This window comes from Sinocyclocheilus grahami, unplaced genomic scaffold, assembly GCF_001515645.1.
Source record: "Sinocyclocheilus grahami isolate Dianchi unplaced genomic scaffold, SAMN03320097.WGS_v1.1 scaffold868.1, whole genome shotgun sequence".
NCBI classification, from domain to species: Eukaryota; Metazoa; Chordata; class Actinopteri; order Cypriniformes; family Cyprinidae; genus Sinocyclocheilus; species Sinocyclocheilus grahami.
The window spans coordinates 406,334-426,030 of record NW_015506047.1 but is presented as its reverse complement, the minus strand read 5'-3'; the positions used below and the strand labels follow the sequence as shown (position 1 = coordinate 426,030).

The 19,697-nt window shown below is 36.1% G+C and overlaps 2 protein-coding genes across 3 annotated transcripts in view; both read left to right on the top strand.

Annotated features, from left to right (window-relative positions):
- LOC107563326 (syntaxin-binding protein 2-like) overlaps positions 1–10,120 on the top strand; it is a 14,077-nt gene extending 3,957 nt beyond the window's left edge. The window contains exons 9-19 of the mRNA XM_016248176.1: positions 1,607–1,737; positions 1,889–1,996; positions 2,072–2,129; positions 4,040–4,105; positions 4,194–4,274; positions 6,918–7,059; positions 7,153–7,259; positions 7,627–7,725; positions 7,806–7,891; positions 9,006–9,166; positions 9,265–10,120. Of these exons, the coding sequence (XP_016103662.1) occupies positions 1,607–1,737; positions 1,889–1,996; positions 2,072–2,129; positions 4,040–4,105; positions 4,194–4,274; positions 6,918–7,059; positions 7,153–7,259; positions 7,627–7,725; positions 7,806–7,891; positions 9,006–9,166; positions 9,265–9,338 (1,113 nt within the window). The 3' untranslated portion in view covers positions 9,339–10,120. The remainder of the gene's footprint in view (positions 1–1,606; positions 1,738–1,888; positions 1,997–2,071; positions 2,130–4,039; positions 4,106–4,193; positions 4,275–6,917; positions 7,060–7,152; positions 7,260–7,626; positions 7,726–7,805; positions 7,892–9,005; positions 9,167–9,264) is intronic.
- A 409-nt stretch (positions 10,121–10,529) lies between these two features.
- LOC107563329 (uncharacterized) lies at positions 10,530–19,659 on the top strand. 2 transcript variants are annotated; one of them, XM_016248180.1, is made up of 12 exons: positions 10,530–11,160; positions 11,240–11,363; positions 13,683–13,858; positions 14,220–14,402; positions 14,516–14,630; positions 14,725–14,885; positions 15,410–15,580; positions 16,416–16,557; positions 16,655–16,965; positions 17,062–17,100; positions 17,752–17,900; positions 19,073–19,659. In XM_016248180.1, exons 1-12 carry the CDS (start codon positions 11,113–11,115, stop codon positions 19,305–19,307), a joined length of 1,854 nt encoding a protein of 617 aa, XP_016103666.1. In that variant the 5' UTR covers positions 10,530–11,112; the 3' UTR covers positions 19,308–19,659. The 2 variants fall into 2 exon arrangements, with proteins under 2 accessions (XP_016103666.1, XP_016103665.1); XM_016248179.1 differs by having other exon boundaries at positions 13,680–13,858.
- Positions 19,660–19,697: the final 38 nt, after the last annotated feature.

Sequence of the window (19,697 nt, the reverse complement as noted above, 5' to 3'; positions counted from 1 at the left end):
CCGGCTGTTCTGACTCACAGATTGTAAGTACGTTTTTTATATTTAAAGAGTTTTTATATTTTATAATTTTTATATTTAAAGTTTTTTGGGCAGTGTAGAGTAGGGCTTGTTGTTTGTCATTTCTCCGATCATAAATGCAGACATGGTTTTATATTTACGCGGTGCGATGCAACGCGTAAAAAGACAGTATAAGTAATTATAATCCATAATTATGTCCCCACTGGATACAACGAATGGCTTGTTTATAATGGGTTTTCATGTTTTTGAATCATCGCTCCAGCCGGACAGGGCATCACAATATGGTAGGGGCGTAACATTTCCGTCACACGCTTGAGGTATTCGGCCAATCATAACGCACTGGATAGCTGGCCAATCACAGCACACCTTGCTTTTCAGACCAATGAGCTTTGTAAAAATCGAAGCGTTTCAGAAAGGCGGGGCATAGAGGAGAAACAATAATGTACAGAATGTGGAAAAGAATGTGTTTTTTGAACCTTAAACCGCATAAACACCTTTCATTACACCAAATAATGTTCTTTTTAGCAGCATCATATGACCTCTTTAAGATTTATAACATAATATAGTTTAAATCGCAATTTAACAACCTTGTCTGACTATGAGCGTGTTTGGTTGTAAAAAGCTAGTGACACCTGTCATTAAACCAAAAAAACAAAACCAACACATACACACAATGGGTCTTTCTTGTCATTGGTGACATTTAATAAAGACACCGACTAATGAATTTAGTGACAATGTCAATTGACAATTCAGTGATCTATGCTGTTTGCAACAAATATACAAGAAAAAAACTGCTGCATTTTAATTTTTCTATTAGGAATTACAAAACATACAAGCCTATATTTGAATGAAATACAACATCTGTTTCATGGCTGGTGAGTTAATTTTGGACCCTGACCAATGTTCCCTCTAATTTTTTTTCTTGCTGAGCAAAACTTTTCTCTATTGGGTAGACATTTCGGCCACCTGTGCAAAAACATTCTTTGATATTGATACTTTTATTCAGCAAGAATGCATTAATGTGATCAGAAATGGCAGTAAAGACATTTATAATGTTACAAAAGTTTTTATGTCAAGTAAATGATGTTCTTTTGAACTTTCAATTCATCGGAGGATCCTGTTAAGGTTCTACAAAATGAACTTGATGATTTCTGAAGGATCATGTGACACTGAAGACTAAAGTAATGATGCCGAAAATTCAGCTTAGCATCACAAGAATAAATTACATTTTAAAATCTATTGAAATGGAACATAGTTATTTTAAATTGCGATAATATTTCACAATTGTTTTTTAACATCTAAATGTAGCCTTAATGAGCATGAGAGACTTCTTACAAAACCAGTTTAAAAATACTTACCAACCCCAAACTTTTAAACGCTAGCGTACATTAAAAAGAGAAAAAAAAAAGTTCAACTATTTGTGGAAGATTGGCTCTATGTTGTAAAAGTGACAGACAAGCATATTAAGCAGATTATGTCTGACATTGAAACCCGTCTAACACACTGATACATTTCCCTGGTTAGTTTGTTCTTTAAAAAAAAATCCACACTTGAAGGAACTATAATTGCAATTTATCTTCCTGGGCAGGGCACGGATAAAGCCCGCTCCCAGCTGCTTATAGTGGACCGTGGACATGATCCCATCTCTCCAATCCTGCATGAGCTGACCTTTCAGGCTATGACTTACGATCTGCTAGACATCGAACAAGACATTTACAGGTGCGTGCTTGTCTGCTTTTCCAGAGATGCCTCCAGTACCCATTATAATCAAACAGAAGTGTCCATTTTACACCAGCTGTGACCAGTTAATCTTAGCAGTGGTGTATGAAATCATTACTGTTACTTATGAAATGTTGCAAATTGTTGGCAGGTATCAGACGACAGGGATCGGAGAGGCTCGAGACAAGGAAGTGTTGCTGGACGAGGACGATGAGCTGTGGGTGCAGCTGCGGCACATGCACATAGCAGATGTCACCAAGTAAGAGCAGCTCAACCATCACGTCTCCCGCCTCTCTGCTGGCCTTTTGTGCTGATATCTTCTGTTCTGTTTCAGGAAGGTGACGGAGCTGCTACACACCTTCTGTGAGAGTAAGAGGATGAACACAGACAAGGTACACACACATTCTGTGTCCACTACTGATGATGTCACGCTGAACATCATCAGATGTGTCGGTGTCATATAGAAGTTCAGATTCGTTTGCACTGACAATTAAAAACCGAGCTACTTATGGGGGTTTATGGTTTAAAATAATTAAACAAGGCAGCACTTCACATAATAAGGTTCCATTGGTTAAAATTAGTTAATGCATTATGTATCATAATAACTTCAAATTTCTAGAGCATTTATTAATATAGGTTAATGTTACTTTATAAATATACTGTGGTTCATTAACTCATGATTGCTTATTATATATTAACATTAATTAATTAATTAATGTTAAAGGGGACATAACACACAGTTTCTGCCAATCTCATGTTAATCTTGAGTATCTATAGAGTAGCATTACATCCTTCATATTTCCGAAGAGCCTTTAGTTTTATCAGATTTATCAAAGACAGAAACAGCAGAACCGCTTCTCTCAGAAAACAGTCGAGCTCCTGGAGGCGTGCTGTGGGCGGAGCTAAAGAGTCACGAGCACGCAAAGCTTTTGTGTAGCGATCATCTGCAAGCTGTGACATCGACATAAATAAAACGGGAACAAAAACTTTATTGACTTAAATTTGATTTAATTTGTTTATGAAACATTTGTCACCGAAATGCCGGGAACAAACAAACACATTTGCACAACTCTGTTGCTGTCCCGGAGAAACAAACTGCATCCACTGTTTCCTTAACACTGGGTTCTTTAGGAAGCTGAACAAGGTTATCTTTCCCTCACAACCAAAAACACACTTCTTTGGTGACATTGTTGATTTCGTGGTCTAAAAACAAAATGACAAATCCTTCTTGAGCAAGACCTGTGCAGCGCTGCTGACGGCTTCCATAACCTGAATGAAGCACATTGATGGGCCGCTCTTGCTCTTGCTCTTGTTCTTGCTCTGGTTGATGTGTGCGCGCGCTCTTCCTGGAGAAGTGCCCATACGAGGAATTCAGCCCTTTCAGGAATTCCCATACAGGGCCATACTCGAAAAAAACTTTTGACAGAAATACTCTGTCATATGTCCAACTCACTTTTTGAAACTTTGGCCATGTTTAGCATGAGAATCCAACTCTTTTAACTGTGTAAATGAGTCAGAATGCATGAAATAGCATTAGACCTCCCCTTTAATTTACACATCTTGAAATTTAAGAGCGTGTGAATTGTAGTGTGAGCTGAATGTAATGTTTTCAGACACATAGATGTATGTTAATACAGTCTCTTGACAATTCGTTAGTCTTGTACGTTTTGGTGAATTGGTGGCTAATTCGGACATTTGTATGATCTCTTTCGTACGTTTTTGTAGGATCGGCTCACATTCCAGTAAAGGTTATGTTTAGGGCTGGGGTTAAGAGTGGAACTCCATGCTTGCTTTTTTTCTTACATGATTTTGTACGATTTGCATTGTACGATTTTAGATGAAATTGCCACTTTGTAAAATAATTAAGTTTTTCTGTGAGATTGGGATTAACTGGTTAATGGGGTTAATTGCAATTAAATGAAAAGGATTGTAGTTTAAATTAATATTAAATGCAATTAGCTGTACTTTATTGACCCACTTAAGCAGGACTTAAGTACATCTTTATACATAATAATAAATACATAATGATTTAAAATGTATATTAAAGTACATTTTTACATTTGACATTACATACAAAGTGTGTACTTAAGTGGCATTTTATTTCATTAATATTGTAATATCTGCTAGTTAATTTGAAGTACACTACAAGTGCAAATTCAGTTAAGCACACTTTTAACAATCAACACTTCTACAGGGCAAAAATGTTGACTTTTTAGTTAAATTTTGATGAAAAACAATAAACAAATTGACTTTTTTACAAAAACTCTATTTTGTACCTAATTCGTGCTACTTCTTCCTTCAGGCCAACATCAAAGATCTGTCTCAGATGCTGAAGAAGATGCCACAGTACCAGAAAGAACTGAGCCTGGTACGACTTCTCACATAACACATCTTCGTTCTTTCCTTAAAGGTTTTATCTCAAGGTGATTTAAACCTTGTGTTTGTATTCTTGACAGTACTCCACCCATCTGAACCTCGCTGATGCCTGCATGAAGAAGTTCAAGAACTCATTAGAAAAGCTTTGTGAGGTGGAGCAGGTCAGTGCTTCCTGGTTTGGATTCAGACCAGATTTGATCATTTCTGAAGGATTGTATTAGACGTTATTTCATTTTATGAATTTAATATGTTAGTGATATGTATATTTTTTGAGGTTACATGCAACCATATGTTCTGATGATCTTTAAAACACAATTTATACTGTTTATGGGCTGATTTCAGAGTGTCTTTAACTATCTTTCCTTATTTCTAAGCTTCTTATTGTAAATATATGCAACAGCTTGTGTGCTGAGCTTTAATCTTGAGCTTGAGTGCTGAACTTAGACCTGAAGTAAAATAATGTACAGGAAGCTGTTGCATAATTTTTGAAAGTACCAACAACAAGGCAAGACATTGTACAGCCATCTCCCTGTTTAATGTATAGCAGATGGAGGGGTTTTACTAAGAGCATTGCTCTGGCTGTGGATGTATTATAACCAGCTGGTAATGACTGGACATGACTGTTCTTTATGTGCTGTATGTATAACACTTGACGGTCTGCTGATGGATAATCTCAACTGCCTTCTATTGTGATGGACTCACATGCTTATGACTTAAACTTGAATTATTTTATGTAGTTGTTATGTAAACATCTACCTCAACATCTGCCTCTGACTAGTTCCAGCTTTTTAACAAAAAAGTAAATAAACAAACAAAATTTTAAAATAAACTACAAACTAAAAATTTCACACAATTAATGATTATGATTCGGATATGTCTTAAGGGGAAGTAAAATATTACATGCATAATCTTGCTTCCTTGTTTCCTTTGAATAATTTTATTAAAGGGATAGTTCACCCAAAAATGAAAATTTGATGTTTATCTACTTACCTCCAGGGCATCCAAGATGTAGGTGAGTTTGTTTCTTCAGTAGAACACAAACAGAGATTTTTAACTCAAACCGTTGCAGTCTGTCAGTCATATAATGGAAGTGGATGGGAATCACGGCTTTGAGAGTCACAAAACATACACAAACAAAACCAAATTAAACCCTGCGGCTCGTGACGATACAATGATGTGAAAAGACACAAAACGATCGGTCTGAGCAAGAAACTGAACAGTATTTATATTGTTTTTTACCTCTGATTTTCACAGCAATGTCTGAACTGTCCTTCGTGCCTTCGCGTCTTCTTCTTCAGCCTGCGGATCGCAGACTTATAAGTGCATTACCGCCACCTATCTCTCAAATGGACTATTGACACTCCTAATTGAGATTGTAGATAAGAGTGTCAATAGTCCATTTGAGAGATAGGTGGCGGTAATGCACTTATAAGTCTGCGATCCGCCGTAAAGCAAGAAGAAGAAGATGCGAATTGCCTCGGGACAGTTCAGACATTGCGGCGAAAATCAGAGGTAAAAAACGATATAAATGCTGTTCAGTTTCTTGCACAGACCGATCATTTTGCGTCTTTATACATTGATGTATCGTCACGAGCCACAGGGTTTAATTTGGTTTTGTTTGTGTATGTTGTTTTTTTTACTCTCAAAACCGTGATTCCAATTCACTTACATTATATGACTGACAGACTGCAACGGTTTAAGTTAAAAATCTTCGTTTGTGTTCTACTGAAGAAACAAAGTCACCTACATCTTGGATGCCCTGGAGGTAAGCAGATAAACATCAAATTTTCATTTTTGGGTCATTTTCATCTTATTCAGCTGAATTTATTATGGAAAAAATATTTAGTTTGTCTCATCAATTTGTACGATTTTATGATTCCAAGACATTTAAAAACTATTTTGTTGTAACAAACAAATGTGGCAAACAAATGTTGGAATAGAGATTTAGTTTCAGGATAGTCTCCTGAAGACTCTCCTCGGACAGTCTTCATCCCTGAATCACTTTAGACGCGGTTTGTGGTATTTACAGAAACAATGAAACAAGCTGTAACTATACACTACCTTTCAAAAGATTTGGGGCAGTAATATATTTTTTTTAAAGAAATTAATACTTTTATCCAGCAAGGATGCATTAAATTGATCAAATGTGACCGTAAATATTTTACATTATTACAAAAGATTTGTTTTAAAAAAATTCTGCCTATATTTTGAAATATCTATTCATCAAAGAATCCTGAATTTTTTTATATATATTTATATGATGCTGCACAACTGTTGTCAGCATTGATAATAATAATAAATGTTTCTTGAGCAGCAAATCAGCATATCAGAATGATTTCTGAAGGATCATGTGACACTGAAGACTGGAGAAATGCTGAAAATTCAGCTTTGCATCACAGGAATAAATTATGTTCTATCTTGAGATAAATTTTTTTTTAATTGTTATATTTCACGATATTTCTGTTTTTTTTTTTTACTGTATTTTTGATCAAATAAATGCAGCATAAGATATTTCATTTAAAAACAAAAAAAAATCGTACCGACCCCATACTTTTGAAACTAGATTCTAACTCGATTATATCAATGTGAGATTATAACATAAAAAAAAAAAATCTCAGTCTGATCACTTAGAACAGCAATAAAACATCTCTCTCCAACAAGCCGCATGATTTGAGGTATCATTCACATCCATAAAAAATGTTGCATGATGAAGTTTAATTATTATAATAATTAAATAGCTAATAAATGATTATGCATTATTCAGCCGTAATGTTCTCAGAAGTAATTTAGCATTTCCTCTGTAGGACTTGGCTATGGGATCAGATGCTGAGGGGGAACCAATCAAAGATGCTATGAAGAGTATCGTTCCTGTTCTGCTCAACACTGAGATCGAACCCTACGACAAGATCCGCATCATACTGCTGTACATCTTCCATAAGAAGAAGGGTATGAACGCTTGCATTTATGCATGACTTTATTTAAGACTGACCGCTTAAACTCTCGATGAATTAATCAGATGTGATTCATCCTTACACACAGGCATTGGGGAAGAGAACCTCACAAAACTCATCCAGCACGCAAACGTGCAGCAGGACAAGAACATCATCACCAACCTGCAGCACCTGGGCTGCCCCATCATTACTGGGGTAAGATGAGGCACTCTGATATGCAGTCTGTAGATGTCTTTCCTTTTCTTTATTCATGAACATAGGAGCTGTACTGATTTTCTTCACAGGTAATAACTGTCCAGGGCCTAAAGAGGTTAACAAATTACAGTTACACTTTATTTTAAGATGTCCTTGTTACAGTGTAATTATACATTTAAGTACTGAGTAATATTAATTAACTACATGCACTTACTATATGGCTAGGGTTTGGCTTAGGGTTACTTGCATGTAATTATGCACAATTAATTGTTATTATAATAGTAAGTACATGTAACATGTGTAACAAGGACACCTTAAAATAAAGTGTTACCCAAATTACTAACATGTTCTCTGTCTTGTCTTTTAGGGCGCTAATGCTGGTAAGACTCTGCCTGACAGGAAAGAGCGCACAGAATCCACGTATCAGCTCTCCCGGTGGACACCCACCCTTAAAGATGTGATGGAGGTCAGGAAACGCTGTCCGTAATATTTTTATAATCATGTAAGGATGTAATTATTCTCATTTAAATTCTTTTGGCTCTGCAGAATATCATTGATGACAAGTGTGACAGAAAGCAATGGCCGTTCCTGTCTGATCCCGCCCCCATCACCACCACAGACACTACAGTCAGGTACCAGCACTGCCCACAGCCACACAGACACTACAGTCAGGTACCAGCACTGCCCACAGCCACACAGACACAAGAGACAGTAGTGACTGAACAGATCAATTACACATCATAATGCAGCTTTTGTGTTGTCCGTTACTAAACTTTTAGACTAAACAGTCACCTGACCTGACAATGTCGAGCCAAAAAGAGAATTTAATGGCTTCTGCTATTTACATTTGTAATATTGTGAAAAAACATAATTCATTGCTTGTTGTAATTGGTATTATCACCTTAAATTAATATCCATATAATTTAATATTTATAACTCAATATGGGTCATTCAGAGGATTTGTACCTGTAAATTTTTGCAGCTGTACTTAAAAATGTAAAGTCGTAATCATTAAATACTATGAGTACATAACTGAGTAAATACTGGTAGTATCACTCACTGTATTCATTTATTTTATTTATATTTTATTTCATTATTTTCACATCAGTGGTACCAGGATCTCCATATACAAAATTAACACGACCTACACACAATCGGAGTTGGAACAGGAGACATCGGAGAAAGAAATGAAAAATAAATAAATAAATGCATAATTTAATTTGAGTAAAACTAAAAAAAAAGATATGATAATACATGAAATAAAACAGTCATTTGTATTCATTAAGAAAGTCCAACATGGTTTGGTTTTAAAACATGCATTGTTAAAGGTCAGTGACTGAAAAACAAAGACCAAAAAAAATCAATAAAGCATGATATTTCTGAATTTACACAAAAACAGTATTTAGGTTGAATTAGATCTTAGGAGACATGCAAATGTACAGATATTCCAACAAAAAACAAACATTAATGTTTTATTTGAGAATTTCTTGTGCATTACTCATTGAACAGATTTAAACGGATCAAACAATGTGGCTAATTTCACTTTTTTTTTCTTCTTTTTTTAAAAAATTATATCAGTATTAAGTCATGGATACACACACAAAACAAATAAAAAATGAACCATAGACAGAATAGTTGTTGTTTTTTGGACAAGTCATGGTTTGCACTAAACTGTTGAGGTTTCAGTGCTACAAACGACACATTACTTTGCATGTGGTCTGACATTACTGTCGAATCCTATTCCAGCAGCGCACGGTTTGGACACTGGCACAAAAACAAGTCTGCCACAGAGTACCGCAGCGGCCCGCGCCTCATCATCTTTGTGATTGGTGGCGTGACACATTCAGAGATGCGCTGCGCTTATGAAGTGACCCGGGCCACCGAGGGCAAATGGGAGGTTCTGATTGGTGAGAGGAGACGACTTACGGCGTATTGCATAATTCACCGCACAGCATTTATTGTTTTCACTGTTGTTTAAAATGTCAAATATCGTTTTCTTCGGCAGGATCAACTCACATTCTTTCTCCAACCAACTTTTTGAATGACCTAAAGAATTTGGACCAGCCTGCACCCGTTTAGCAGTACATGACTAAAGAGATTCATCCCGCTGAACTCATGTGAAACCTTATACTCAGAAAGTTAAGTTTCTCTCAAAGGACCAGTAAAAAGACACATTTTAGATCTTGCTTACTGATTATTTGCTGTCTTAAAGTAGTCATTTTAATTACCCAAGTTAAGCTGGTGGTATATGTATGTATATATATATTAAAGCTGTTGAAGACTGATGTTTAATTTAAAAGAAAAATGATATATATGTATGACGATATATGTGAAATTATTTGAGGACCCATTTGCCAAAGGCTTATAATTGTGCAGATAAGTGGATTAAATCTTGCCTTATACCATTTAAATATCAGTCCTGTCACGTTCTGATGTGATTTGAACATCTCTTTAGACTGGAACAAATGATCACAATGGATTTCTAGTTTTAATCGTACTACCACTGTAAACCAGCACAATGTAGATTTTTGCTTATACGATAAAGCAAGATAAGCCTGCTTTATAGTACAGTTGCCTATTTCTGATTTTCAGTCCGTTTTTGTTATATTTTCTGCTCCTGTGTTGGTGAAGGCATCAGAGTTTCATCTCAGTATAGATGTCTTTGTTATTCATGCTCTGAACTTGTGCACTTTCTTCTTTTACTGTTAAGTTATCACATGTAGGTGGATGTGGTTCACTGGGTATTTTCGTTTGTTGTCTATGTTAATGATTCTAAATAAATTTAGCTTGTACCTCATTCCAGAAAGAGATGCTTGAGTATAGCAACTTTCGTCTTGCTTTCTGTTAAATGAAAGATTTATATAGGTAGGCCACCGTAAAAAACAAAAATGGGGTCAGTATTTCGTTTTTTAAAGAAATAAATACCTTTATTCAGCAAAGATGCATTACATTGATTAAAAAGTGACCGTAATGTTTACAAAAGATTTCTATTTCAAATAAATGCTGTAGTTTTGAACTTTATGGTCCTGAAAAAAAGCTTTCACGGTTTCTACAAAAACATTAAGTAGCACAATATTAAAAACATTGAGTAGGACAAGCATTGATAATAATAATGCATGTTTCTTGAGCAGCAAATCAGCATATTAGCATGATTTCTGAAAGATCATGCGACACTGAAGACTGGAGTAATGATGCTGAAAATTCAGCTTTAATATCGTAGATATAATTTACATTGTAAAATAGAAAACTTTAGTCTGTTTAGTATAATATATGTATACTGATATACTAGTATAGTATACTTTCTGAGGTTAACGATTAGTATTTTAATTGAAAATTAAGCTCTTAATTTGACCATTTTTAAGAGTTCCAGGTCCTGTTTGTTACCTATTTGCAACTGCACTTCCTGTAACTCAACTCTTGATTGAAATTTCACTCTCCCTGTACATCACATTCATAATATTTAAGCTGTTGTCTGCTGATTTTCAGAAATCCATTAATCGGTTCCATAGAGTTATATTAACCTAAACACAGACTGATGGTGTCAGCAGGTCTCTGTTGAGAGATATTGATGTCATTGCTCAAATGATTGTCATATCCCATGATAAAAGATCATGACTGTATGATAGAGAGGATTAACTGGTTTTATCTGGGATTAAAGACGGTTTACTAATGGCTGTGTGGTTTATATTCAGAGTTTAAGACCTTCTAAAAGCTCTCCATCCATCACTTCATTCTAGAGAAGATCGCTCGCAAGTTCGTACAGAAGTACGAGAGCTCAGCATGACTGAAATTTGAATACTTGTTTTGATGAAGTATGCACTGATATCTGTATTTTAATAAGAAGAAAATCCAGATGAAGATTGTAGAATTGGAGATGATGTATATGGCGGACAAAATGGAGGTATTTCATGCTTTTTACTTTACATTTTGTATAATTACATAATTGTATAAAACTGAATCAGTTGTTTTTGTCTTGACAGCAAGTGCCAGTCGAACAGGATCAGTTGTTTTCCCTGGTTAGTAAAGCTCAGCGTGGAAGAATGGATGAACAGCGCTGTACCTTGGGTCCAACAACACCTCAACAAACTCATGCCTACAGCCCAGGTCAGATACTGTGATCAAGATATGAGTTAATTGTTGAAAATGTATTTACTTTCACGCTAATCTTTTAAATGATCCTCCTTATTAGTAGTATGTATTTATTAAGGCAAGACAAGGCAGGGTAAGGTGAATATCCCCACACCTACACATCTGATCACAGTACATTAAGATAATCGTTTTGTATTACATGTTTTCTGAAATGTTATATTTAAATATGCAAATTTGGTATTTTCTAAATAAAAATGCACTCATTTACATACATTTCCAGAACGGAAATCTGAACATTGGTCAAAAGCCAGGCTCAAATTCTTGTTTCATTTTGTTCATTCATTTATTCGAGTAAAAGGTTTTTACAGAGGGATTTTGGATTTATCTCTTAATAAATCCGAAAAAAATAACTGTATAACTGTCAATAGCCAGGAAAAAAAACATGGTTCAGATGAATGAATGATATATGAACAAACCCCTCTGTAACAACCTTCAGAATATACAGTGGGTACGGAAAGTATTCAGACCCCCTTAAATTTTTCACTCTTTGTTATATTGCAGCCATTTGCTAAAATCATTTAAGTTAATTTTTTTTCCTCATTAATGTACACACAGCACCCCATATTGACAGAAAAACACAGAATTGTTGACATTTTTGCAGATTTATTAAAAAAGAAAAACTGAAATATCACATGGTCCTAAGTATTCAGACCCTTTGCTGTGACACTCATATATTTAACTCAGGGGCTGTCCATTTCTTCTGATCATCCTTGAGATGGTTCTACACCTTCATTTGAGTCCAGCTGTGTTTGATTATACTGATTGGACTTGATTAGGAAAGCCACACACCTGTCTATATAAGACCTTACAGCTCACAGTGCATGTCAGAGCAAATGAGAATCATGAGGTCAAAGGAACTGCCTGAAGAGCTCAGAGACAGAATTGTGGCAAGGCACAGATCTGGCCAAGGTTACAAAAAAATTTCTGCTGCACTTAAGGTTCCCAAGAGCACAGTGGCCTCCATTCCTTAAATGGAAGACGTTTGGGATGACCAGAACCCTTCCTAGAGCTGGCCGTCTGGCCAAACTGAGCTATCGGGGGAGAAGAGCCTTGGTGAGAGAGGTAAAGAAGAACCCAAAGATCACTGTGGCTGAGCTCCAGAGATGCAGTCGGGAGATGGGAGAAAGTTGTAGAAAGTCAACCATCACTGCAGCCCTCCACCAGTCGGGGCTTTACGGCAGAGTGGCCCGATGGAAGCCTCTCCTCAGTGCAAGACACATGAAAGCCTGCATGGAGGACTCCAAGATGGTGAGAAATAAGATTCTCTGGTCTGATGAGTCCAAGATAGAACTTTTTGGCCTTAAGCGTTTTTTCTAAGCGGTATGTGTGGAGAAAACCGGGCACTGCTCATCACCTGTCCAATACAGTCCCAGCAGTGAAGCATGGTGGTGGCAGCATCATGCTGTTGGGGTGTTTTTCAGCTGCAGGGACAGGACGACTGGTTGCAATTGAGGGAAAGATGAATGCGGCCAAGTACAGGGATATCCTGGACGAAAACTTTCTCCAGAGTGCTCAGGACCTCAGACTGGGCCGAAGGTTTATCTTCCAACAAGACAATGACCCTAAGCACACAGCTAAAATAATGAAGGAGTGGCTTCACAACAACTCTGTGACTGTTCTTGAATGGCCCAGCCAGAGCCCTGACTTAAACCCAATTGAGCATCTCTGGAGAGACCTAAAAATGGCTGTCCACCAACGTTTACCATCCAACCTGACAGAACTGGAGAGGATCTGCAAGGAGGAATGGCAGAGGATCCCCAAATCCAGGTGTGAAAAACTTGTTGCATCTTTCCCAAAAAGACTCATGGCTGTATTAGATCAAAAGGGTGCTTCTACTAAATACTGAGCAAAGGGTCTGAATACTTAGGACCATGTGATATTTCAGTTTTTCTTTTTTAATAAATCTGCAAAAATGTCAACAATTCTGTGTTTTTCTGTCAATATGGGGTGCTGTGTGTACATTAATGAGGAAAAAAAAATTAACTTAAATGATTTTAGCAAATGGCTGCAATATAACAAAGAGTGAAAAATTTAAGGGGGTCTGAATACTTTCCGTACCCACTGTATGTATTGTAATTGAAATCTGCAGATGAGTAAAGTGTAATATAACACTTAAATGTGTATTTTAGATGTTTGCCTTCCACTAGTCTGAATGAAGACAAGTTATGGAAGCGAAAGAGTCCAAAATCTCTAAATTTACCAGTGGCTGAGCAAACAATGTAGTATCTTGCCTTAAAAGTAACTTATACATGTTCTCTGCATGTTCTGCAGCAGACCCCGATGAGTTTTTCCAGTTGCTGGTCAAGAGTCAATGTCAACGATTAGATGACCAACGGGTGGCGCTTAACTCATTGCCAGGGATGGAGGCATTCACGATCAAAGATCCAAAAGATGGAAATGTACTGAAGACAAACTTTGATCAGATTTGCAGCATGGTCAGCAGAGCTCATGTGAGTTTTCCAGACAACTCTGTAGGCATCTATTAAGACTATATAACTCTACACTGTAAAAAAAAAAAACTATTATTTTTCAATGTTGTAAATAAAGATTATTAGTTTTAGGCTTTTTACAAGAAAATGCTACTTTCTATTTAAAAATGTCAGTGTGTTACTTGCAATTTCTCTGTAATTATTTGTGAAATTTACTAGCAATTTTAGAGTGAAAATTGTTTCTTTTTCAAGTAAATGCTACATAATTTTTTCCTGTATGTGTGTGTGTGTGTGTGTGTGTGTATATATATATATATATATATATGAAAGGTTTAAGAATAAAGTATTGTATGAACTTTTTTTTTTTTTACCTGTCATGTAGAGTTTCAAGAAACGCAACCCTCCAAAAATGAGCCTGATCTCAGGGGCCCAGGGCTCTATGAGAAGATCAAGCTTTCGTCCTCAAGCTACTGCTGATTCAGCCACCTATAACACACTCACAACTAGATCAGCCTCATTCAACCCTATATCAGACAAGGACAGAATGGACTGTGAAAGTTTTCAAGTGAGCTATGAATATTATATTTACAGCAGCCTTGGACACTTAAGCCATACTTTTTCTCCAAGCTTCCTACTAACAAGTATAAAAGCCTGTTATTCTTGTTCTAAATCCATCAGCGTGAGCAGGACCAACTGTTGTGTCTAGTTAGTCGAGCACAAAGTGGACGTATGGATGAACAACGCTGCTCGATTAACCCTTTATCAACCGGACATATGGATAACAGCCAGTCAGGTACTGTAAGTCAGCCAGCTGTTATAATTTATCAAATAGCTACAAAGGGCAAACCAATCAGTGCGATTTCTGTTTCTCTACACCTTCAAAACAGATCAAGATGTTGAGAAGTTTTTTAAACTAATTGCTAACACCCAAAATGGCCGGTTAGATGACCAGCGGGCAACGCTAAACCGGTTGCCAGAGATCAAATCACCTCATGGTATGACTGCTCAGGATTCAGATCAGCTCTTCAGCATGGTCTCCAGAATACAGGCGAGTAAAGCATTGATATGTTGCCTTCATCATTTAAAGGCATTATACACAGCCATTCACAAGTTTAGGGTCAGTAAGTAATTAAAACAAAAAAGACATTAATACTTTTATTCAGCAAGGATGTGTTATATTGATCAAAAGTGACAGTAAAGACATTTATAATGTTACAGAAGATTTCTACTTTACATAAATATTGTAATTTTTAACTATTCATCAAAGAATCCTAAAAAGTGTAACCCGGTTTCCACAAAAAATTTCAGTATGTTTTCATAATACATTTAACTCTTTTATTTAAAAAAAAACAAATCAAGGAAAATATGATGAATGCTAGATTTGTGAGACTATGCCCAGCTCTAACAAGAGCCCAAATATAGGACAGCATAAAAGGGCTTAATCAACATTTACTAGCGCTCTCCTGTTTCCATAATTGGTACATGCCCAGAAATAGAAACCTGGTTAGACTATCATTTATTTAAAAGCACTCTGTGATAACAATGCACTCTTGTATTATTTTTCTTTGGCAGGGCTCTCGGATAGATGATCAGCGCTGCTCTGCTCCCAAAATCCACCTGGGATCTCCTGCCCCCCCAAAGAAGTCTTATTCTCAACCCGTATCCCTGACTAACCGTCCGTCTGAATCAGGCTCACCCACTAAATCATCCCGGAGATCAGGATCATTCAGTCCTGACTCTGAGGTGAGCCAACCACACTGCACAGATCAATCCAGACAGCATCCAACTGCAGCACAGGCATTTCTGAATAAAATGTTAAAAATCACTGCATAACCTTTTTATAGGTTATAAACATTATTTATAACCAGTTTAGCATAACAGTACCACTTAAAGTGAAAAAGATGCTACAGACATTGTATATATTTAAAATTGTATATACTTTACAATACCAGTCAGTTGAATAATGAAGGGTCTCTTATGCTCACAAAGGCAGCATTTATTTGATCAAAAATACAGTAAAAACAGTATTTAAAATAACAATTTAAAATAACAGTTTTTATTTAAATAAATGTTAAAATGTAATTTATTTCTGTTTCTTTTTAGCATCATTACTCCAGTCTGACTTACATTCAGAATAATTACTTAAGAATCATGTGACACTGAAGTCTGGCTTAATGGTTGCTGAAAATTCGGCTTTCTCATAACAGGAATTAATTACAAAAACGTAAAAAAATCTATACTTTTGACCAGTACTGTATATATGTAAAATTATATATATATTTTGTTCTAGTTAGCAACATAAAAAATTTATATAGCTCTTTATTATGTAGCTCTTGGATTAGTTCACACAATATAAAAATGAGATTCATTCTTTAATTGTAAAGAAGAACTGACAATTTCAATGAAGAAAGATGTTCTGGGTTCAAAACAAGTTAAGTTTGTGTCATGCTGTCAGTTACCACAGGCAGTTTTCGTATGGTAAATCAAATTATGTTCCTGTGAAGGTAGAATGCTTCTGAACATCAAATACAAATGACATTCAGATTGATTCATATAGTGTTTTCTTTCTCTCAATCAGGTACAAAATAGTATTGATCAGGACCATCTTTTTTCCCTGCTGCATCATGCACAGCATCGGCGAATGGATGACCAGCGGTGCTCATTTGAACCCTTTAAAAACCCTTCCTCCTCTTCAAAGAATCCAAACTCTAGTCCCACAGGTAACCAAAGTCTGCTGATTATTAATGACCTGCTCATTAAAAAAAAAAAAACGTAGAAATCCTAATATTTCACACTGTTCTGGCTTGTTGCATGCAGCGGAAGATCCAGAGCAGTTTTTCAGAATGGTGGCCAACTTTCAGAGCGGACGACTGGATGACCAGCGCGTGACACTCAGTGCATTGCCAGGCATCCAGAACTCCAGCACTGGAACTAAGAGAGAGAACAATACAACATCGGCCCCTCAAATCATCCTGACCCCCGCGTCACCTGCTCCGCCAAAAAAAGTTTGTTCCAGACCTTCCTCTCCCACTCTGAGCGTCAGTGAATCAGACACACCTGTCAGGCCTCCCCCCAGATCGGCCTCATGTTCTCCAGAGAGATTACTACATGAGGACATGTCTGCGCAGGTGAGGGATTTTGTACTGCATCTATTTTTGCTTTTCATCCCTAAAAATTCAACTGAAGTGGTTGATATTAATTGTAAGCACACTTTTGTTTTACAGATATCATTTCAAATTTCCATGTGCTTCCCTCCACATCAGGTAGGTACTGTAGATGACCACAAAAATTGTTTACAGAATGAAAGTGATTATTATTTCTCTAAATACATTTCGTGATATGTGCACAATAAAAATGTGAAACAAAAAGCACTATAAAAGTAGTCCATAGAACTCTTTTGAAGTCCTACGATGGCTTTGTGTGAGGAACAGACCAAAATATGTCACAATGTTTCAGCTGTTTTTGTCAGTATTATGAAAGTCAATGGGACCCAAAGCTTTCGAGCTCCAAAAAGGACCGAAAATGTTCCTGAGTTAACAGCTCGCTGCATGGGAAGACTCTTAGTAAATAAAGACATAAAATTTGGTCTGATTCTTTTTTTGTCATATTCGTAGCTTAACAGCTTGGTCACTATGAACTTTTCTGTTTGTATAGAAAAGACTTGAATGTTTATATAAAACCAAATTGCGTTTTGTAGGCTTCATGGTTTGTGTATATACATAATTTTCAACAGTATTTGCACTAATGCACAGAAAAACACTAATCACTGTAATGGTGACAAAAATGTACAACAAAATATAATCAAAACACCACATAGAGGTGACCACCACATCTTTGACCAAAAATACTAATTATTCAAGTGCATCAACAGTGTGATGTCTAATGTGTAATGTCAATTTTTGGGTCTCTTTCAGACGCATGGAGCAAATAACCAGCCGTGTCCATTCCCTGAAGTCTTCCTCACAATCGGACAACCAGGGGAGGCTATAGTAATTCCTCTCAGCCCTAGGCCTGGCAGACCGCTCACTCTCAATGTGAACCCACACAGACAGAATCGCTCCAGGTGCGTGTCTCCTCACACACTCAAAAAAATTATTTTACGATACTGTTCAGTTTATTTAAAAAAACAAAACACACATTTCATTTAACACCCATTGGTTGTATATTGTGCATTGTATAGTGTTAAACTGACTCAACTCTATATTTTAATTTTAAAAGAACAATATCTTAATTTTGCTTTGCACAGGGAGAGTAAATGTTGAAATAAAATGTTACTTTATGCATTTTTTTTATCAAGACTTGTCAATGTTTAATGTTCTTTTATGTTTGTATTTAAAAGTGTTTCTGGTATATTCATGCTTTTGGGGGTTACCGCTGTGGTGAAGTGTAGAGCATGTGCTTGGGTTGAGGACCTGCTAACAAGAAAAGTTGTTTTAATAATTAAAAACAAATTACTTTGGGCATGCCATGGATGTAACAAAACCATCTTCTGGCCAACGCCTAACAATAAAAGTCTTTACAAAGTTTTTGATAGATAACATTTGTAAAAAAAATAGTTGTTGAATGTATTCACTAAATAAACTAATCAATTAAACTGGATTACTTGTTTTCATTTTTGTTTGATGATAATTTTTAGGATAATTGAACTTAATAGTTTTGGGCGAAATTAAGAACTGATTTACTTTATGCATTTTTTTTATCAAGACTTGTCAATGTTTAATGTTCTTTTATGTTTGTATTTAAAAGTGTTTCTGGTATATTCATGCTTTTGGGGGTTACCGCTGTGGTGAAGTGTAGAGCATGTGCTTGGGTTGAGGACCTGCTAACAAGAAAAGTTGTTTTAATAATTAAAAACAAATTACTTTGGGCATGCCATGGATGTAACAAAACCATCTTCTGGCCAACGCCTAACAATAAAAGTCTTTACAAAGTTTTTGATAGATAACATTTGTAAAAAAAATAGTTGTTGAATGTATTCACTAAATAAACTAATCAATTAAACTGGATTACTTGTTTTCATTTTTGTTTGATGATCATTTTTAGGATAATTGAACTTAATAGTTTTGGGCGAAATTAAGAACTGATTCAACTAAATGGCATTGAATGAACCTTATGTAATAAACTTAAGTTTACTGAAATAAATCATGTTAATTAAATGCAACATAACCCAGTTATGTGTAACCTCTTGACATAGAAATGTTAAGTAAATCCAACGTATCATTTTTTTGAGTGCAGGTCTCCCGACAATCAGGGACACTCGAGACCCTCTTCTCCACACCCAGGAGACATGGCTAGTCCAATGGGCCCATATGAGGACTACTTCTCTCTGAAACAAAGAGTCCACACCACTCAGCTGCAACAGAATAACGTACGGGACAGAGCAGAGCCGAACAAGGAGGCTAAGAAGGTAAAAGGAAAAAGTAGTGGAAAGAAAGAAAAAAAGGAGGGAAGCAAAGAAAAGAGAAAATAGGACGCTATGCATGTTCATATATTCTGGTTTCACATCACCTGGATGAATGTCAGTATTACAAATAAGCTTAACATGTTGGTTTTTAGATAAAATAGCTTGTCAAAATAAGCAATGTTCACACTGGAAATTAACATACTGTTTAGAAATGTATTCTGTATTGTTTTTGCTTCATGGCTCAGGGTTTGAGTAAACTGACTGACTGAAAGGTATTTTATTTGTGTGTCTGTATTAAGTGAAAGTGTTTTTTTTTTTATCTGCTGTGATGAATGATCAAATAGGCTTGTGCTGTTTCTGTTGTGTTTGACAATCTCTTGTGAATTAAATAAAGATGTATTTGTGTGAAGCTTTATGTCTGTTTTTAAAATTAGCGTTATACCTGTGCTGTTCATT